Below are 22,912 nucleotides of genomic sequence, written 5' to 3'. Positions count from 1 at the left end.
TCATTAAATCAGCTTTACTCCAAACACTCTTTAAAGTGTTTTCGAGTCTTCAAAATGATTTTTAAAAGTCAGAGCGGATCCCAAAACTCATTTTTATATTTAAGATCTTCCTTTTAAAGGGGATTTAAATACTCGCTCAAAACCTGGGGAATCCGGCTCTGTGGTGTATTTTATATTCGCAACGAGGTTGCAGATTTGGTAAATGAATTGATTACTTGCCCAACGTTCGGGAAGTAAGCCCATCTCATTGAGTCGGCATAAGCGACAGGCCGGGGTACGGTCTATTATTGTGTAAGTGGCTGGGTGGCAGTCCATCAACGCGTGAGGGACCGGGGTACGGTCGAGCGCGAGGTCCTAATGCGGCCAGGGTGATGACCGGTGAGGAATTCATCCATCTACAGTAGAAAAGGTTACTTATTGGTATCTTTGCCTGATCAGCGAGATATCGGGTTTATGCCAAAATTCTTTTCCTTTCCAAAATTCATTGGATGTTTCAAACTCTGTTCATACTTTGCATAACAGAGATTCCAGGAAATGTTTAAAGGGATATATATATGTGGATATATATATATCGGGACTAAATAAAGTATCTCATAACTTTTTCATTCAATAATATTTCAAAGATTGAATCTATTCAAGTCTTATCTTGTGGTCTCATCAGTGGGATGAACTTTTGAAACTGATTATAACTTGAATGGTGGTAGTTCAAGTAGTATTGGGAAAGATATAAGTATATTGGGGTATTTGGTAACCTCATCTTTTAAACTTATATCTAATTAATAATTGTCTTATGAATGACAAAGATTTTCAGAAAAACGTTGAGACAAGGTTAGATATATGAGATCACCTTGCAACGATATTTTTATACAGTTATACACTGGGATTTTGTGTATATTATGCATGGAAGAGGACTTCCAATATTTTGAAAAGTATATATGTATATATACTGAATATTTTGCGACTTCATCGCATTAAGATATCAAACTTGGTTCATTTCTTTTGACCAAGACTTTCATGAGTACTATGAGAAGGCTCATATACTAGTAAGTATATACTAGTAATTATCTTACACACGATAAAAGATTCTAGTAAGTATCCATTTAGATACTTATATTATTGTTATCACTATATATTATCTTGCGAGCTGTAAGGCTCACTCTTGCTTTATTTCTTCATCACACAACAACAGTTAGGAAAGATGGCCAGACTCCAGCAGACCCAGCGCAAGCGCGTGGGAAGCGTCCCGCGTCTTCCCGATGATGTTGTGGCTGCTATAGCTGCAGAGGTAGATCTATTGGTAGATCAGGCATTCTATTTTTGAGAATCAATTATGTATAATTATAACTTGTGGCAGATAATGGCAATTAACTGTAAATTTATCAACTAATCATTTTGGGTTGTAATAATTTTAAATTGTGGATTCAAAGACTTGTACTTATTTCAATTTCATCTCTGAGACTATAACGGGTTGTGGTGTGTGTTAGTGTGGGGTCACAGCATAAGGTTATTATTATTAATTAAGTGAAGTGATATTGTGGAAAGAAAGACCGTGACGACCCGGATCCCCGACCCCGGATCTGGGGGTGTTACAGTTCGGGTGCCAGATAATTAGGGGCGTATGAGCGCATAGACATGCAACCAGAAGTAACCTATATGGAGCAACCAGAAAGGGTTATAGATCGAAAAGGGACAAGTGCTTAGGAGAAGGGTTATCAAACTAGTCAGAGTTTGATGGTAGAACCACAATGTGGGAAAATTGACTTGAGAGTTAGAAAGTGCAATGATAAGAGAGTATCCCTATTCATTTTCTATCTGATTCCGGGACGGAATCCTTTTAAGGAGGGGAGACTGTAATAACCCCAATTTTTGGAAATTTTTGAAACCCTTATGAATAGTGTTTTTGCTGAATGAGAAAACTTTTCATGCCACACTATGTAGGGGTTCTGATATGGATATTCTGAGATTTTATTAGTACTTTATATGGGATATAAGTGTATGTAAAGATCGTCAGAATCCAAATCCGAACACTTTGATTTTTCCCGGAAATCCAATAGATACGGAAAGAATTGAGTATAAGGTAACAGGATAAAAAGGATTTAAATTAAAGGATTATAAGAGAGGATCATAAAAGGAATACAATATATTGAGAAAGGTTAAGGGAACCTAAGTAATAAGATCCCGGGTATGATCCCTCAAACGATAAACGAGAACGAAAGATAAGCGAACCGTAAAACAAATAAGTGACCAAGAGACAAGCTTGTACAAGAAGCCAGGGATTGTGACATCATCAAACCACAAGGTGTGGACAAGTGGGAGCATTATGACATGTGCAAGGTGACACAAGCATGACATGGGAAGGAAGGAGATGTGGTGGCTTTTTAACCACACAAAATCAAGGGCAACTAGGTAATTTACTAAAACAAACACAAAAATCAAACCAACCAAGCCAAGCAAATCATTTTTCATCAAAATCAAAAAGAAACCAAGGCATTGTTCTTCATGCTCTCGGCCAAAACAGAACCAGAACACTAAAACTGCTGTATCTCCTTCATTTCTCACTCAAATATTGTGTTCTATAGCTCATTGGAAAGGTATTGAGATGGCCTACAACTCTTGTTCACAAGTCTCGTCCAAATAATCATGGTAAGACCCTCATGTTTACAGTTCTTTAAATCGGACTTTTAGAAACTTCAAAGCCTAACTTTGTGTTCTTGATTTCTTTGGAAAGATCAAGCTTGTAGGAGGCTCCCTAAGGATTCCTAGCAACTTAACACCTCCCAAGGAAGGTATAAACTTCAAACCCTAGCCTTTACTTTATTTGTTAGTAAGTTTAATGGTTGGTGTTGTGAAATGAGAAGCATGGATTGTGATTATTAGTAGTTTGGTTTGATTTGGAAGTGTTTTGGTAATTGAAGCTTGATTATAGTTCATAGATCTTGATTGTGGTTTTTTGAGTTGAAAACCTTGGAGATTATGGACTGATGTGGTATGGTATAGGTGAAGTTTTGTTGTATTGATGGTTATGAGTTGGTTGGTGGTTAATTGGAGTAGTTTAAACATTGGTAATCGCGTAAACATAGCCGTCGTAACGTCCGATTTTCTTTGGACTGTTTTTGTGCATAACATTAGGATCCGAGAACCCCCTGCTAGATTATGACCACTGCCATGTTTAGATAGCTCATGTTACGAGCTTCGTTTTGATATGTAGTTCGTTCGATTCCGATGCACGGTTTAGGAGAAACGACCATTTCAAGTAACGGCGTTTCGCGAACGAAACTTTTCCCCTCGCCTTACTTTGAAACATAGGTTAAAGACCAAAAAGGGTTAATTAATGTATGAAACATTTATGGTAAGTGTGTTAGGAAGTTGGTAAGACACTCGCGAAGGAATCGCTTTAAAACTCGTAAAGGTTAAATTATTAAAAATGGTGGAGCCGAGGGTACCCGAGTGACTTAAGCGAATCAGTGAGCGCAAAACAAGCGTTAGAGTCTAAGTTAGTTAAAGTATAGATTTACAAGTGATTTTGGTTTAATTCCAACTTACTTGTTGTTTATAGGTTACCAGACTCGTCCCGAGCCTTTTATCACCCCAAGTCGCTCAGGCAAGTTTTCTACCCGTTATAACTGTTGTTGTGATGTATATGTGTATATGCATGATCTTGCGATAAATGCATATTTGTTATTAGCAAATTCTTGCGATATATTGTAGCATGTGATATGGTATATATGCATGCCTATTTCGTATTCTTTTCATATATATATATATATATATATCTGTTGATTCAGTTGATAATGCCTATGCTAGAGGATAGCGGTAATTTGCATATACCCTTGGTATAGGGACCCAAAGGTGAAAACATTTTCTAAAACCGGGAGTCGAGGATCCCGAGTATATTTTGTATATATGTATATAAATATAAATATATACTTATATATATATATGGTTATAGTTTTCAAAACTATTAATCGAATAAGGGTTATTCGATAACTTTATATTATTTATTAAATATTATTTCGAATATTATTCGAGGGCTTATGACTCCTATATATTATTATTGAATATTACTTGGATATTCATTTGAGGATGTATGACTCCTTTATTTTATTTAATGAATATTATTTATAATATTCATTCGAGGTATTATGACTCCGATTATTACTGAAATATATTCTTTATTTTATTAAAGAATAAGGTGTTAATAATCAAACTTGTTTTCGATTATTCAAATAAAGATAATACTTTCATATAAGTATATCTTTGGTTATTTAATGTTTATTTCAAGTATAAGTTTTAATACTTCTACTTCAATTATTTTTATAAAGATTATTCTTTATGGGAATATTATTTAAATAATAATATTCAGATATTTTCTAATATATGGGGACTGATTTACTTCATTAAATCAGCTTTACTCCAAACACTCTTTAAAGTGTTTTCGAGTCTTCAAAATGATTTTTAAAAGTCAGAGCGGATCCCAAAACTCATTTTTATATTTAAGATCTTCCTTTTTAAGGGGATTTAAATACTCGCTCAAAACCTGGGGAATCCGGCTCTGTGGTGTATTTTATATTCGCAACGAGGTTGCAGTTTTGGTAAATGAATTGATTACTTGCTCAATGTTCGGGAAGTAAGCCCATCTAATTGAGTCGGCATAAGCGACAGGCCGGGGTACGGTCTATGAAAGTGTAAGTGGCTGGGTGGCAGTCCATCAACGCGTTAGGGGCCGGGTAACGGTCTAGCGCGAGGTCCTAATGCGGCCAGGGTGATGACCGGTGAGGAATTCATCCATCTACAGTAGAAAAGGTTACTTATTGGTATCTTTGCCTGATCAGCAAGATATCTGGTTTATGCCAAAATTCTTTTCCTTTCCAAAATTCATTGGATGTTTCAAACTCTGTTCATACTTTACATAACAGAGGTTCCAGGAAATGTTTAAGAGATATATATATATATGTGGATATATATATATCGGGACTAAATAAAGTATCTCGTAACTTTATTTCATTCAATAATATTTCAAAGATTGAATCTATTCAAATCTTGTCTTGTAGTCTCATCTATGTGATGAACTTTTGAAACTGATTATAACTTGAACGGTGGTAGTTCAAGTAGTATTGGGAAAGATATAAGTATATTGGGGTATTTGGTAACCTCATCTTTTAAACTTATATCTAATTAATAATTGTCTTATGAATGACAAAGATTTTCAGAAAAACGTTGAGACAAGGTTAGATATATGAGATCACCTTGCAACGATATTTTTTATACAGTTATACACTGGGACTTTGTGTATATTATGCATGGAAGAGGACTTCCATTATTTTGAAAAGTATATATGTATATATACTGAATATTTTGCGACTTCATCGCATTAAGATATCAAACTTGGTTCATTTCTTTTGACCAAGACTTTCATGAGTATTATGAGTAGGCTCATATACTATTAATCATTATACATATTATTTTGGTGGGCTTGCTGCTCACCCTTGCTTTCTTCTTTCATCACACAACAACAGATAGAAAAGATGAACAGAACCAAGCTCCTGATTCGCAAGCGATTAGGAGACGTTCCGCAGTTTTCTAGAAGCATTGATGCCGCCGTAGCTGAGGTAGGAACTACCAATAGGCTAGGCTTTCAACTTTTGATGGACCAGATTTATTTATATTTATGAATTGTAATAATGGCAAAGAAATGTAAATTTATTCAGAAAACCTTTTAAGGTGTATTGGCAGATAATTATGGAATAAAATGACTTGTGGTTATTTTTGGATGTTCATCTCTGAGACTATAACGTGTGGTGTGTGTGTTTATTGTGGGGTCACAGTACAGAGTAGTTGAGTAATTATTAAGATTGGGTGTTATTAAGGGAAATGGAACTCGTGACGACCCGGATCCCCGACCCCGGATCTGGGGGTGTTACAGTACCAATCCTAGCAAATCTGCAGCCCTCTCTCCATGTCCACTAAATGGAGATTTGGTCATCTTAATCAATAGACAAGACTTGCATGTAGGTTATGATTCAAAATCAAAGGGGTCAAGTAACCCTTCCTTATGCAATGTCCGCAGTCTATTTTCACTAATATGACCAAGTCAGCAGTGTCACAAGAAATTGATATTTTCATCATCCCTTTTTCTTTTATTAGTATGTTCAATTTGTAGTAAATTATGCTCTACGTCACATACATACAGACCATTGTTTAAAATACCACTTCCATAAAGAACGTTATCTCTAAGTATTGAACATTTATTATTCTGAATAACAAACGAAAATCCAGCCAAGTCTAACATGGAACAGAAATAATATTCCTCACAATCAAGGGAACAAAATAAAAATTATTTAGAACAATAGTCTTGCCCGTAGGCATATGTAAATGAAATGATCATACAGCGTCAGCAGCAACTCTTGCTCCATTTCCCATCCTTAGAATCGCCTCCTCTTCTTCAAGAGTCCTACTTCTCCTTAGTCCTTGCAACGAATTGCAAATATAAGAACCACAGGAGGTATCTAATACCCAAGTAGAAATTTGACTTAGTGATATATTAACTTCGATCATGAACATACCTAAATCAGAAGCGGTAGTCTCACTACCCTTCTTTTTCTTCAATTCTGCAAGGTAAACCTTGCAGTTCCTCTTCCAGTGTCCCACCTTGTTACAGTGAAAGCTAACAGCTTTGCTCTTGGTGTCTTCAGCTTTTGGTGGAATTGGCTTTTTCTCACCTACTTTCTTCTTCTTGGAAGGGTTCTTCTTCCTTTTTTTAGGATTGGAACCTTCACCAATTAGAAGAACAGAACTCTTCTTAGGGGAAAATTCGATTTCGCAATCTTCAACATGTTGTGGAGTTCAGGCAGGCTGACATACAGCTTATTCATGTGAAAGTTCACAACAAACTGCGAGAACGAACTTGGAAGTGATTGCAAGACAAAGTCTTGGCTTAGCTCCCCATCCATGGCAAAACCAAGTTGTCCAAGACTGTTATGGATTAAAACTAGTGTATATAATTGCTGTATTTAGTACCAAGGAGCGTGAGCTTCAAGGCTCGATTTGACTGTTCTTGTATTTCGTGACTCAATCTGCCTTAACAAGATGCCTACGTACCTTGCTGATTGCCAAGGATCAAGTCAGAAAACTTAGTTCTGATCTGTGGGGTGAGACCCCTTATATAGATGTTAGGAGTCCTTGAATTGGACTTAGTGTAGGAGACTTGATGGGCAAGTCTCATAATTAGAATGGACTTTGGAGTCCTAGATAGTAGGAAACTGATTCCTTATCCTTTTAGGTCCCCTTGAGGCTAATCTATAAGGATTTATATCCTTATCGGGACTCTTCTCTATAGCTGATTTTTTCCTTATTAATTAATTACGAAATTAATTAATAATCAGGGCTTTTGGGTCTTCTTTATTCCATCAGGCCTGATCTGGTCCATCAGGCTTAACCTTTCCGGTCTGAGTATCATATATCTTTTTATTGGGCCTAGCAGCCCATACCTTGCAGTATTTAATTATACTATCATAATTTATTTATCCCTATCATTTGCCCCCCAACTTTTGGGAAACATTGATTAGGTTTCGCAGAAGTTAAATCTATTCGTTCCCTTACAGGGTTTCGTTTTTGCGTAAAGTGTGGAGCGACCTACACATTTACAATGAATCTTCCTTTTATTCAGGAATTATCTTAATTTCCAGGAATTTTTCCCTAATTTTCTGGGATTTTCCCTAATTTTCTGGATTTTTCCCTAATTTTCTGGATTTTTCCCTAATTTTCTGGATTTTCCCCTAATTTTCTGGATTTTTCCCTAATTTTCTGGATTTTTCCCTAATTTCCTGGGATTTATCCTTAATTTCTGGATTTTTCCCTAATTTTCTGGATTTATCCTTAATTTCCTGGGATTTATCCTTAATTTTCTAGGATTTATCCTTAATTTCTGGATTTTTCCCTAATTTCCTGGGATTTATCCTTAATTTCTGGATTTTTCCCTAATTTTCTGGGATTTATCCTTAATTTCTGGATTTTCCCTAATTTTCTGGGATTTATCCTTAATTTCTGGATTTTTCCCTAATTTTCTGGGATTTATCCTTTATTTTCTGGATTTATTCCTTATTCCTGAAAATATTAGTATTTTTCAGAAATTATTTAAGGAATTTCCTTATTTTTCTGTAATTTTCCAGGAATTTTTCCCTCCCTTTTTCTTCTTTTTTCTTCATTTTCTCTCTTTTTTTTTCTTTATACAGATTTCGACCAGGAATCCATTCGACCAGGATCCTGGTCGAATTAACCTTCATATTGCCCTGGTCGACAGGATTTCGGGTAGGATGGTTTTGATCAGGAATCCTGGTCGAATTTCGGCCAGGATTTTTCCCTCTTTTTGTTTTTTTTTTGTTTTTTTTATATTTCGAGCAGAATTTTTCGACCAGGATTTCATTTCGGTCAGGATTTCATGTTTTTTGACCGAATTAGCCATCTTTCTTGCCTTGGTCGAAGCAATTTCGAGCAGGATTGTTTCGACCAGGATTTTCATTTGATTTCTAGTCGAATGAGTTTAAATTCTGGTCGATTTATGCTTAGTTTTCAGCCTTGATCGACAGGGTTTTGACCTCAAGTTATTCGACCAAGATTTCCTCACGTTTTCTGGTCGAATGGGTCAGGAACAATTATTTTTATATCTTTTTACCTTGAAGTTGGGCCATGCGTCTGGGCTGGACTCTTTTGGGTCCTTGATTTGGGCCTGGATTTCTTGGGCCACCCTCTTAATGGGTCTTCATCCAGGGCCCATTTCTTAAATCTGGGCTTTGTTTGTCAACTAATTGGGCCCTCTTTCTGGGCTTTCTTGGACTGGGCCTTCTCTATATATTTTTTATCATGCTTTAATATCCAAAGCCCATTCAAACTTGGGTTGGGCTTGGACTCTTAAGCCTGACTTCCAGAACATTCTGGAATTTCTTATATCATTCCAGATTTTTCCATAATTTTCTAAGATTTTTCTAAAATAATCTGGAACATTCCAGATTCTTCCATTTTTGGGCCCAAATGGGCTTTTTGAGGCCCAATTTAGCTTTCAGGTGCCTATATATAGGTGGGGGGAGTGTGCATTCACTTCACACTCTTGACTCTTCACTCTTCCTTTCATCTCAAACCTTCTAACCTTCTCCTCTCTCAAATCCCCTCCTTTAGCTCTCCAAGCCTTTTCCAGCTTTACTAAATGGCTGATAAGAGTTCCGAGAGGGCGGCCAAGATAGCCTCGGCTTCAAAACGAGGTAAGGATATCGAGATCCGTTCTTCGTACATGTCTTTAATTGATATGATTAACACTAGGGGGGATGAATATCCCTCCACTACACATCTCGACTCTTTTAATCATTGTAATACTTGGCACAACATAGATTTCAATAAACTAAATGCTCGTTATAACGTCCTTCCTCCTCTTAGATTAGTTCCAGTCTCTGGTGGTGACCGTACTTGCCACTGGAGACCCGACACTCTCTTCATTTACACAGATGCCCTTAATGCTGGGCTTAGGTTTCCTTTCCATCCTTTTATTCCTCATCTTTTGGCTGATTTACAAATCAACCCGTGTCAGCTTCCTCCAAACGCCTGGAGGAACATTCTATGTTTTATGGTCTGCTGTCTTAGGGAGGGCTTTCCTCTTTCTGTAGCTGTTTTTAGGAAGGTCTTTCAGTGTTATAATAGTTCTTCCAGTATCTGTGGTTGGGTCTATGTCAAGCAAAGGCCCAAAAGCAAACATATCTTTAACAACGCCTCTATTCCTGATAATAATCAAAATTGGAGGAATAGTTTCGTTGGGTTACGTTGGGAGAATGGTGACTGGGGCACACTTTTTCGATCTTCCTTCGGGAAGGTCAGTGATGGTAGCCTCAAATCCATTCACTTAACTCCTGAAGAAACTATTATTTATAATGGGCTTACTCAGGATGATGGCACTACCACCAGCTGGACTCTCTTAGAGGAGTTTTCCCTGATTCATGTGGGACTATCCTCTGTTTCTCAACAGGGTATTTTTCTTCCCTTCTCAACTTTATTTCATTTCATGCATTATTAAATCACTTATTTTGTCCTTTGCTTTGTTTCAGCTGCTAAGGAGATTAACGAGGACAATGTTCCTCTGGTTGAGGAGACAGCTAGGATGAAGAAAGCTCGGCTCGCAGGCCTAGACACCCGGGGAAAGGCCACGGAGCCTAGCTTTTTGAAAAAGCACAAAGAGCCTATAGGGGAGGCTTCAACTGAAGGAGTTGGGGGCCATAGTGCTCCTATCACTACTGCTGCCCCTACTGCTGCTGCTGCTACAGGCGCCTTCCAGCCTCTCTGGGGATTTCGCCGAGGGGACACCGTGGTTGGATCCACGAAGCATGCATGGGATTGGTCCTACCATAGCGTGACTCCCATGGACTTTACTGATGTGGTGGCCACCCCTGATCTTGAGAGGATTAAGCTCATGGGAGCTCAGTCTCTAGCTTCGGTATGCCTTCTCTTTTTTGAACTTATCTTTCGTTCTTATAGCATTTTCTTGCCTTATACTTTGTTAATTGCTTTGTTTCAGTCTAACGCCTACTTTCAAGGCGCTGTGAGGCAAGCTGAGTCATGGAAGCGGGCTTCTGATAAGGCGGATAATGCCCTCAGGAGGCAACAGAAGAAGTATGCTACCCTGGAGAAGAAGCTCAAGCGCAAGGAGGAAGAACTCGGAGAGTCTAACGCCGAGCTGGTGGTACTTCGGGCGGAGAAGGATAAAGCTATAGACAACTATCTGGACTCGGAGGAATTTGTCCAATCCATGAGGATTAGGGATGATTCAGTCTTTCCCGGGTTTTTTAGGACTGGTTGGGACACGGCCCTTGGGATCGTGAACGAGGCTGGTCCTGATATTAACCCGGCGGACTATGTCTGCCCTGATGACGAGGCTTTGCTGCAGAGGTTTCGTACCCGAGTAGTTGTCTCGGGTCATGTTCCTCAGGATCCACTCCTTCCTCCTCCCGAGTCTTCTTTCAGACCTGCTGATGACGACAGCTCTTCCTCCTCCTCCGAGACGACAGAGACATCCAGCGAGAGCGGAGAGGACGATGATATGGATGCCGAGGGTACTTCAGCTCCTTAGAGCTTTTTCAGCCCTGCGTGGCTTGTTGTTTTTTTTATCCTATTTTCGAGACTTTATTTATCGAACTTTTGTAATATCTATCAGATTTATTTCATTTATCACCTTCTATGCTTGCATCCATGCATTTGATTTTTATTTATTAGGCCACAAACATACTTTGAAGAACTCATGAATTTCGTAAAATTGTCTGGGATTCGTCCCTTACACAAGTAATAATAAACTTCGTAATGAAACTAAAACATATAAATCCTAAGCAAGCAAAGCTTCAAGGTGCTTTTCAACCTACTCGCCATCCTGACGAGTGAGAATCATATCCGGCTGCCCTACACATAGTAAACCTTCAGGTTTTGTGCATGCCAAGTTCTCGGGACTTCAAAACCATCCATAGTCTCTAGCTTGTAGGTTCCTCTACCTTGAACACTCTTGACTCTGTATGGCCCTTCCCAATTCGGGGCAAGCTTCCCTTTTTGTCCTACACCAGATGCTTCTATCTTCCTCAAGACTAGATCGCCTTGTTTAAAAAACCTTTCTTTAACCCTTAGGTTGTAGTAGAATGAAGCCTTTTTCTGATATTCTACTATCTTTGCATGTGCCTTATCTCGCACTTCATCGATTAAATCCAGGGCTAACCTCTGCCCTTCCTCATTTTCTTCCTCATCGAAAGCCTGAATCCTTGGAGAGGAATGTGATATCTCTACTGGAACTACTGCTTCTGCCCCATATGCCAACATGAAGGGAGTTGCTCCTGTCATGACTCTACAGGTAGTCCTGTAGGCCCATAATATTGGAAGTATTTCATCCACCCAATTATTTCTTGACTTCTCGATCCTCTTCTTTAGTCCATCCAGGATTATTCAATTTGCTACTTCTGCTTGCCCATTAGCTTGTGGGTGAGCCACAGAGGTGAACCGTAACTCAATTTCATTTTCTTCACAATACTTCTTGAATTCCTCGTTGTTGAATTGTGTTCCATTGTCAGTGACGAGGATACGGGGAATTCCATATCGGCACATAATGTTTTCCCACAGGAATTGTGCAACCTGCTTAGTTGTGATTTTGGCCAAGGGTTTGGCTTCAATCCACTTGGTGAAATAATCAATGGCTACAATTAGAAACTTCCTTTGTGTTGTGGCCATAGGGAAAGGCCCTAGAATGTCCATCCCCCACATAGCAAAGGGAATAGGCGAGTTGATAGAGGTCAGCATCTCGGGGGGTTTTCTAACAACTGGTGCATGCTTCTGATAGCGATCACACTTCTTCACATATTCTTTGGCATCAGCCATCATTTCTGGCCAATAGAAGCCTAAACGGGTTATCTTATGAGCCAAGGCCCTGCCCCCCAAGTGTTGTCCACAAATACCTTCATGCACTTCTTCAAGAGCCAAGCGTGCCTCATCGGGCCTGAGACACCTCAAGTAGGGAACCACGAAAGATCTTTTGTAAAGAATCCCATCTATCAAAGAGTACCTTAGTGCCCGAACAGTTAACTTCCGTGCTTCAGTTGCATCGCTTGGCAACCAACCGGTCTGAATGTGAGCCTTGATGGGATCAATCCATGACGTCCCCAAGCCTATGGGAGCCACTAGCTTAACATCTATGCTTCGTGTCTTCAAAACACGGAAGTACACACTTCCTGAACTTTCTTCAATCTCAGACGAAGCGAACTTTGATAGCGCATCTGCCTTAACATTTTCTTCCCTTGGAATGTGTTCAACATGGCATTCATTAAATTGGGTCATCACAGCCCTTACTAGGCGGACATACTTAGCCATCGTATCATCCCTTGCCTCAAATTCTCCCTTTACCTGGGATATGATCAGCTTCGAGTCTCCACGGACCTTTAAGTTTTTGACTCTAAGTGTCCCAGCTAGACCAAGGCCAGCTATCAGGGCTTCATACTCTGCCTCATTGTTTGTGGTTGGAAAGTCTAGCTTCATAGCATACTCAATTAAGAACCCATCAGGGCTTTGCAAAACCAATCCTGCTCCACTGGAGTTTGTTTTTGATGCCCCATCAAAATAGAGAACCCAATATTCTTTATCATCCTTCTCTTTGCCCCCATCATCGACTTTCTTGTCTTGAGGTACGGCATCTTCCTGCCCCCCGGCTTCTTGGTTGGGTATGGTACATTCCACCACGAAGTCAGCTAGTGCCTGGGCTTTTATTGCCGTACGTGGCTTATACTTGAGATCGAACTCTCCCAGCTCTATTGCCCACTAAATCAATCTCCCACTTGCCTTGGGACTGTGAATGATATTTCTCAGGGGCTGATTTGTTAGCACCTCAATCTGGTGAGCCTGAAAATAAGGACGCAGTTTTCTCGAAGCCATTACTAAGGCTAAAGCGAATTTCTCAATAGCTGAATAATTCAACTCAGCACCATGCAGAATTTTGCGGACATAGTATACGGGTTTCTGGACTTTCAGTTCCTCCTTAACCAACACCGCGCTCAAGGCGCTCTTTGAAACAGCCAAGTACAAGAATAAAACTTCATTTAGAACTGGCTTGGCCAACAACGGGGCCTGGCCCATATACTTCTTTAACTCTTCAAATGCCTTCTGATTTTCCTCACTCCATACAAAGCCTTTGATGTTCTTTAGTGACTTGAAGAATGACAAGCACTTGTCTCCTGACTTGGAGATGAATCGTCCTAGCGCAGCAACCCTTCCTGTGAGCTTCTGAACATCCTTGATAGTTTTTGGTGGTTCCATGTCCAGGTGCGCCTTGATTTTATTGGGGTTAGCCTCAATTCCCCTTTTTGAGACCATCAATCCTAAGAATTTTCCAGATCCTACTCCGAAAGCACACTTCGTAGGATTCAACATCATCTTGTGGTACCTCAGGACCTCAAAAACTTCCCTCAAATGGGTTATGTGATCAGTCTTTACTAGACTCTTGACTAACATGTCATCAACATAGACTTCCATAGTCTTACCAATAAGATCCTTAAAAATTTTGTTTACCAACCTTTGATAGGTGGCTCCTGCATTTTTGAGACCAAACGCCATAACAAGATAACAATAAACACCAAAGTCAGTGATGAATGATACCTTTGGAATGTCATCCTTATGCATTTTGATCTGGTTGTATCCGCTAAATCCATCCATGAAACTCAGCATCTCATGTCCAGCAGTGGCATCAATCAAAGTATCAATCCTCAGCAACGGAAAACAGTCTTTAGGGCATGCATCATTCAGGTCAGTAAAGTCTATACACATCCTCCACTTTCCATTAGCCTTCTTCACCATTACCGGGTTTGCTAACCATTCCGGGAATTGAATCTCCTCAATAAAACCAGCCTCTAAGAGCTTTTCTACCTCCTGTCTTATAGCTTCTTGTCTTTCCGGGGCAAAATTTCTTTTCTTTTGTTTCACGGTTTTCCGGCTTGGATCCACGTTTAACTTGTGAGTAATCAGCTCCGGGTCTATGCCTGGCATATCAGCTGCAGACCATGCGAACACATCACTGTTTTCTTGCAAAAATTTCATCAACTTCCCTCTAAGGGGCTCCTCTAATGTGGCTCCAATGAAAGTCATCCTCTCAGGATTCTTGGGGTCTAAAGGAATCGAAACCAAATCTTCTACTGGCTTTCCTCTCTTCTCGTCATTTTCTCTGACATCCATATCTTCAATAGGAAGAACCTGCCCCCCGACTCCATCTGCCCTCAAAGAGGCCACATAACAGCTTCTAGCCATTTTTTGATCTCCTCTCTCTTCTCCAATCCCGTTTCGGGTGGGAAACTTCATGACTGAATGGTAGGAAGAGGGGACTGCCTTGAAGGCATGTATCCCTGTTCTCCCCATGATAGCATTATAAGTTGAACTAGCCTTTACCACCATGAAATCCAGCATCTGCGTTGCTTACCTTGGCTCCGTACCTATGGTGGTCGGCAATTTAATTATCCCTTCCACAGGACATTCTACTCCAGCAAATCCATATATCGGCATGTCGGTTGGTGTCAACTGGGAGTCGTTATACCCCATCCTTAGAAAGGTATCGTGAAGCAAGATATCCACAGAAGCACCATTATCCACAAGGACCCTCTTAACCGGGCTATTTCCTATTATCGGTGTTATGACCAGCGGGTCGTCATGGGGAAACTTCACACCCTCTAGGTCGGAATCATCAAAAGCCAATGTTACTCCTGTCCTGGCCCTCTTCGGGGCTTCGCCAACAATATGCATAACCTCCCTGGTGTATGCCTTTCTGGAATTTTTGGACAATCCTGCAGCAGTTGGACCTCCAAAGATCTTGTTTATCACAGGTCCTCGAGGGCATCGTGGCCCTCCAAAAATTACATTTATAATCGGTCCTCTAGGTTGGGGATTCCGCCCCTGATCGTCCTGGTCCCTCCTACGATCTTCAAAGTTCTTCCTTCCATTATTATTTCTGTCCCCTCCATCTCCAGTATACTTGTTCAACCTTCCTTTTCGAATCAAAAACTCAATTTCATCTTTCAATTGCCTACACTCATCGCTGTCATGGCCCACATCCTTGTGAAACCTGCAATACTTGTTCTTATCTAGCTTGGCGGGATCAGCCTTCAAGGGCTTAGGCCAGCGAATATCTCTATCTTTCTCAATCTCCATCAAAATCTGACTTCTAGGAGCACTCAGCTTAGCGTATTCAGTGAACTTTTGCCCAGGTCCTCCCTTCTTGGGGGTTGAATCAGGGTTTTGTTCGGTTCTAGGATATTTTTCCTTTGCAATATATTCTAAATCAGTTTTCCGCTTCTTGCCTCCAGTGGGCTCATTACTTACTACGGTCTTCCTCATACTTTCTTCAACCTTGATATACTTCTATGCCCTCTCTTGGAGCTGCAACATGCTTTCAGGGGGATGTTTGGCCAAGGACATCTTAAAAAACTCGTCCCTAGTTCCTTGTTGTAGTGCTATCATGGCTACCTTATCATCAAGGTCCGGGACTTTTAAAGCCTCCTTTGTGAAACGATTCAGGTAATCTCTCAAGGATTCCTTAGCTCCCTGCACAAGACTCATAAGAGATGCTGAACTTTTCTCATGGACTCTTCCACTGATAAATTGCTTAATAAAAGCCTGACTTAATTCTCTGAACGATCCAATAGAATTTGGGGGCAGGCGACTGTACCATCTTTGAGCCATACCCGACAGGGTTTGAGGGAAGGCCCGACACTTTATAGCATCATTCACGGGTTGCAGCAGCAGTGCATTAGAGAATGTCCTAACATGATTAGCGGGGTCTCCCGTGCCATCATAGGCTTTGATAGTGGGCATCTTGAATTTCCTTGAGATATGGGCATTCATTATCTCTTCTGTGAAGGGTGGAGTTGGATCATCAGGATCTCCAAGGGGAAGGAGATTGCTTGGATCAGTTCTTGGGACAGCAGCCCTTCTTCGTACCGGACCATCCAGGTCTATGACAGGAGGAGGATTTCTCCCCCTAGGAGGTATCTGGGGTCTGGTGGCCTAGTGAGCCTCCAAATCACGCCTCAGCCTTTGGATTTCAGCCTCATGAGCCCTGATCCTTTCCTGCACTTCTTGGGGATTCGCCCCTGGGGTGCTTTGGGGGCGTTGCCTTCCATCGGCCATTGGCTCTTTTCCAGGACGCCTCCTTCTCGGGGCCACTTCATCATCCGAAGATTCGGAGTCTCTCTCAGTGTAAGGACCAGAAAATTCCCGATCCTCAGGGATAGGACCCAAACCTCGTATATAGGGGGGCGACTGCCCTCATGCTTCGCCCAGCATATCCGCTTCCTCCAACCTCAGGGTGAAGGGGCATCCCATAAGGGGGGTTAGTAGTAACAATAGTTGAATATTCATACCCGACGGGTCGAGAATTCACAGGTATATGTACTTGTTGAACTTGAGGATTCGTACCTTGAATAGTTGGGGGAGTTGTCCCTTGTGGCTGAGGTTGAGTTGCCCCTATCTGGGCTTCCCCCTGAGTAGATGCATAAGTCGAATGGGGAGGAACCTCCACGGTGGACGAAATCACCTGGGTTGTCTCTGATGGTGTTCCTTCCTCTAGAGCTCCAATTGTTCTCCGTGTTCTCGCCATGGTTGTTGTTTTCCCACAGACGGCGCCAAATGTTATGGATTAAAACTAGTGTATATAATTGTTGTATTTAGTACCAAGGAGCGTGAGCTTCAAGGCTCGATTTGACTGTTCTTGTATTTCGTGACTCAATCTGCCTTAACAAGATGCCTACGTACCTTGCTGATTGCCAAGGATCAAGTCAAAAAACGTAGTTCTAATCTGTGGGGTGAGACCCCTTATATAGATGTTAGGAGTCCTTGAATTGGACTTAGTGTAGGAGACTTGATGGGCAAGTCTCATAATTAGAATGGACTTTGGAGTCCTAGATAGTAGGAAACTGATTCCTTATCCTTTTAGGTCCCCTTGAGGCTAATCTATAAGGATTTATATCCTTATCGGGACTCTTCTCTATAGATGATTTTTCCCTTATTAATTAATTACGAAATTAATTAATAATCAGGGCTTTTGGGCCTTCTTTATTCCATCAGGCCTGATCTGGTCCATCAGGCTTAACCTTTCCGGTCTGAGTATCATATATCTTTTTATTGGGCCTAGCAGCCCATACCTTGCAGTATTTAATTATACTATCATAATTTATTTATCCCTATCAAAGACATTCAATCAAATTGATCATCTTAAGTACATGGTCATTCACAGATGATCCCTCAGACATCCTACAACCGAACAGTTCCTTCGATATCTCATATCGAGCTGTCCTCCCTGCCACATCATACAACTCTTGTAGATGCATAAGGATAGTGTGAGCATCCATATGCTCATGTTGCTTCTGTAGCTCAATGTTCATGGAAGCTAGCATGATGCATTGAGCAACATTTGCATCATCTATGCACTTACGATACACAACATGTTCATCATTATGTGCATCGCTAGCAGGTTCAGTAGGCTTAGGTGAGTCAAGCACATATTCCAGCTTCTCAACCTTGAGAACATTTCTCAAGTTTCGAAGGCAGTCAGCAAAATTAGGACCAGTCAACTTGTGAGCATCTAATATACTCTGGAGTGATAGTGCAGAAGACATAACGAATATAGTAAATCTGTAAATGATGAACACATAACAACACTTAGCAAATATTCAAATTCATTTAAAGACACTATATGAATCGGGTCTTTATTCATAAGTGGCTCCCACTAGTTTATCTAATTTATACAACCCCTAAGTGAAAATTAAGCATTCATAATGCTAGTGGGAATAGGGATCCTACATTCCATCACACAACCTCGGCTGTAGCCCGAAACGTCATGTGATGTTCAATAGGCAGACAACTCTTGTCAATTACATCTTATGTTATTCCATAATAAAACTTTAGCCTCTTGAATAATTGAGTCACGGTTGTAGCACGACAAACTCAATATTCCAAGTCAAGTCTAACCCAACATTTCGTACAATTGAATCAGTCTCCAACGGCCCACGGCTGTAGCACGTAATGACCTTTAGATTCTAATTCAATGTACACATCTCTATGTAATAGACAAGTATTTCTTATTTCAAAATCAAAGCCCTCGGCTGTAGCACGAAACGACAATGATTTAAAAATAAGAACCACTTTCTACCATGTTGGAAGGCTATGACCGACACAAGCCCGTTGTGTAATTGGCCAATTACTACTTGATATTATTTAACTTTAGAGGAATTATATTATATTACAATCATAATCATATTATAAAGAGATTCTTCCTTTTAAATTAAATATTTCAAATTAATAATCGATAATCAGATGATTCCCAGATCGGGGGGAGCATTGTCAAGAGGCGTCACTTAATACCCCTTTCTTACAGATAGAAATCTGCTTTTGACAGAATCATCCTTTCTCTCAATATTCAAAATTCATATTTAATTACATGTTTCATAAACATAATAATCTCATGATTGTATTCATAATATTATTGTTAAGGCAAGAAGCGATTCCTATTCTAGATTTTCTAGAGCACGCCTTATATTGATTTAAGTTCACCTAAATCTATCATCGCATGGTAAACATAGGCATATATCTCATATATAAAATTAAATAAACAAGTAAATGTAAAGTGCAATAAAGTAAATGTGTTTGGTTATGGCCCCATCCTATGTGATCTTTATCAAGCTCATGATAAAGATCAAGGTCAATCTAATATGGTGATGGAAATAAATACAACTACTTATTACATAAGTCTTCTTCTTTGTATCACCTCCATTGGATAGCCTTCTTGAGTCTTCAATTATATTACATGATTGAAAGTAAAACTAATCTAATGAACTTACAAGAATAACTCGAGTTACATTCGAGATTTATGATTATAAAGATTAACGACATGCAAGTCGTATTTAAAACCAAAACCAAAACCATTACACTAAGGTCGAAAGGCCATAACCATCCACATTGCTCATAAAACACATAAAAGCATGTTAAAACACATAATCTGATCTTAACATATCATATTATCCATGATCTAATCATAAAAAAAATATGACAAAAATCAGAAAAATCAGAATCAAATCAAAAAAACAAGAATCACTGTTTACAGGCAGTAAACGGCGTCAAACGCCTTACAGACGAGTCGTTGATAGCATTAGCTATCAGTTTTGTTCAAACGCTCATTTAACTTTGGAATAGGGTATTCGTTTGCGTAAATCGGACACCATACCCAGATTTCAGCAAATCTGCAGTAGCCAATTCAGAATCCATATCTAATATGATTCTCATAATTAGAACAAACATAAATCATGTATATATCAGTATATATACAGATTACATAATCATCTTATAATTATACAACTCACATGAATATCATATATTCAAAACCATACATATATAAGCATATTATATCAACATCAAATCATGGCGAATCACGTACATGCTCATATATCGAAAACAGTTAAACACATAAATGAATTAAAAACTTTTCGCAAGTAGCTCTGATACCATTGAAGGGTTTTTAGCACATAAACGCAACGAAAACGTAAATTTAAATCTTAAAAAAAACCGAAACCCTCCGCAGGATCCATGCGAAAAATAATATTTAATTCGTAGTTCAGTATGTTTACCTTAAGAAGCTTTACGTTAATGGAAAGATGGAGGTCTTTAATAGCGATCCAAGAACGATGAACGGAAATCCCTAGCAGCTGCTCCTCAAGTGTGAAGTACTCCACCGGTATCCACCAAGAGTACAATGTGATGGAGCAGGAAGAGGTTGAGAGAATTAGTTGCCTCCCTCTTGTTCTACTTTAGAATTAGGGTTAATTATTTTGGTTGAGGCTAATAGGGTTTATAATAGTATATTTATAGGCAAAATTTTCAGCTGAAATTTTTTCATAAAATATTATTATTATTAACCCATTAATTGATTATTCTTATTAACCAATTAACTAATAATTAAAACACCTTTTAATCATTAATCTCTTTTCTAAACACTTTAGAAAAATAATTCTCTCACTTGATTTAATTTCCAAAATTAAATTCTTAATTAATAATATTAAGAATTAATAAAATCTCATTTAATCAATTATTAAATCTGCTAATTAATTATTTATTTCACAAATAAATAATTACCAGCCATTATTAATTAATTCCTCCACCATTAAATCATTCTCTTTTATGGTGTGACCCTGTAGGTTCAATATTAAGCCGGTAGTAGAAATAAATAATAATAAAACTATTTTATCATTATTTATATAAATTCTCTAATTCATTAAATATGTTTAGTTAATAAATTAATCATATTTATTCTACATCGTGAGGGATACTTCTCAGCATATCGCGACTATCCGGATGATATGAATTCACTGCTTAGAATACCAAGAACCTATTCAGTGAGTAGTTACCGTACAATCAATTCCTTCTACCCTGCAATGTCACGATTAAATACAAGAAATGGAACTTGTGTCAAGCCTATCTTATTTAATTATTTGCTTTCCCATTCACTATGCTTAGTTCTATTTAATGTAAATTAGAAACTCTTTTCTAATTTCATTCACTCTGGCCAGAGATTCCTGAACTAGCATAAGTGGATCAGCATTGAACACTCTCTTCCTTCACTGGAAGGGGTAGATCCTTTATTGATCATACACTATCTTCGTGTACAAATTCCTATACCTAGTAGAGCCCTTATAATTGTCCCTGGAGACTAAGAACTAAACCAAAGCATAGTTCAGTGTACACAAGATGACTATGATGACTTCAAGTCTAAGGATACTTGTACAACTATCACTATGTGAACAACTGCTGATACGTGAGTGAACTCCATCAGTTGTTCAGCTGTGTGAGTCATGTTCAGTGAACTTATTCTATAATAAGCACCTACATACTAGCTATAGTGTCACCACACAAATATCTATGAGAACAGACATTCTTCATAATGAAGCAAGCATAATATGTACCGATCTTTGCGGATTACTAATTACCAGTTAGTAATCCTACGACCATAAAATATTTAAGTTTAGAGTTATCATCTTTTTGGTCTCATTATTATGATCTCATCATAATCCATAAAAAGCTTTACTCTAAACTGTGGTATATCTTATTTAAACACTTAAATAGATAAAGCCCGCAATAAAACCAAAACAAGTCTTTTATTAATATCAATGAAATCAAAATAGATTACATAAAAGTTATTCCTAAATCATCATACATGATTGGACTTAGGACACATCTCTTTCACTACCAACCTGGATCCATCCCAGTCCCAAGATCACCCAGATAGAGTAGACCCGAGGGGGGCCCTACAAGCACATGGACGCCCCACAACCTGCCAAGGAGGGGTACGTGGGCACGTGACAATGACAGATATCAACAACCAACATATCAGACAAATGCGACACATACCGTTAGGACACCCTGAAGGTGGTCCTCGCCAGGACACGTGTACGCAATCTACCAAAGTCAGGCGTCTTCCGCCTCCAGCAACCGACGACCCTGATCTAGAGGTATCAACCCCTAAACCCTACCTTTGGGCTATATACCCCCCCAAAGATAAAGGGTTTAGAGGTTAGACACATTTTCATTATAAGCACTCACTTACACACATATTATACACACACAGCCACCCTTATGCTCTTTATCTTCATCTTCCCCAACCAGACTCTTATTCTTGCATCGGAGGCGCCGCAAAAAAAAAAACCCCCTTCGATGTTGTTTTGCAGATACCTAACAGCAACTACACCTCATCCACACCCAGAAGGTCCAGGCACGGCGTCGGAAGGAGCCTCCCCACTCACCGGAGTTATCATTTGGCGCTAAATGGAGGGGCGCTCCATCTTTGGGTCTCGGTGCCCCTGGATTCACTTTCATCAGCAAACTCTTAAGAGAGTTCACATCTTAAACCTGTAAGAACACAAGCAACCATACCCTCTCTTGAATATGAATGCTATTTATTTAATCCACGTTTGTGTGAGCCCGTTCTCGTTCTTTAGTTTTGATTGTTTTAGGTTTGACAGTTTTGATAGTCTTAAAGCCTTGGCTCTGATAATTTTGATAGTTTTAAAACCCAGATTTACTTTAGTTTGCATACTGTCTTTGTGCTTTGGAGCCTGCTGTTCTTGTTCAGTAATATTGTTAGCAAAACCCAGAAAGTTTGTTTTGTGTTATTCTGGAATTTTTTTGCTATCTTTAAAAAAGCAACATTAGATCCACATTTTTAGCCTCAAATCTTGGTCAGTTGTTTGTACAATTGTGGTAATGGCAAGAGCAGGAAATAGTATGGCAGGTAGGCCCTTAGCTAGTACCCAGTTCCAGGATCAGGAACACTCTCAAGCTCAAGAACCTGGGGGAGACCGTGAGACCCTCCAGGAGCAAC

The 22,912-nt window shown here is 39.4% G+C and overlaps 1 protein-coding gene across 1 annotated transcript; it reads left to right on the top strand.

Annotated features, from left to right (window-relative positions):
* The first annotated feature begins 9,027 nt into the window (after window positions 1-9,027).
* Window positions 9,028-22,421, top strand: LOC141690592 (uncharacterized). Its single transcript, XM_074495379.1, has 4 exons — window positions 9,028-9,059; window positions 9,793-10,010; window positions 10,089-10,377; window positions 22,160-22,421. Exons 1-4 carry the CDS (start codon window positions 9,028-9,030, stop codon window positions 22,419-22,421), a joined length of 801 nt encoding a protein of 266 aa, XP_074351480.1.
* Window positions 22,422-22,912: the final 491 nt, after the last annotated feature.

Source organism: Apium graveolens, chromosome 10 (genome assembly GCF_009905375.1).
Source record: "Apium graveolens cultivar Ventura chromosome 10, ASM990537v1, whole genome shotgun sequence".
Classification (NCBI taxonomy): domain Eukaryota; kingdom Viridiplantae; phylum Streptophyta; class Magnoliopsida; order Apiales; family Apiaceae; genus Apium; species Apium graveolens.
The sequence above is the reverse complement of the archived record's forward strand: the minus strand, read 5'-3'. Positions and strand labels throughout refer to the sequence as shown.

Coding starts and splice junctions, on each gene's coding strand:
- LOC141690592 (XM_074495379.1), top strand. CDS start 9,028: ATGGGCTTTTTGAGGCCCAATTTAGCTTTCAG. Junction 9,060..9,792: donor AGGCCCAATTTAGCTTTCAG/GTGCCTATATAT, acceptor TTGGAGGAATAG/TTTCGTTGGGTTACGTTGGG. Junction 10,011..10,088: donor ATCCTCTGTTTCTCAACAGG/GTATTTTTCTTC, acceptor GCTTTGTTTCAG/CTGCTAAGGAGATTAACGAG.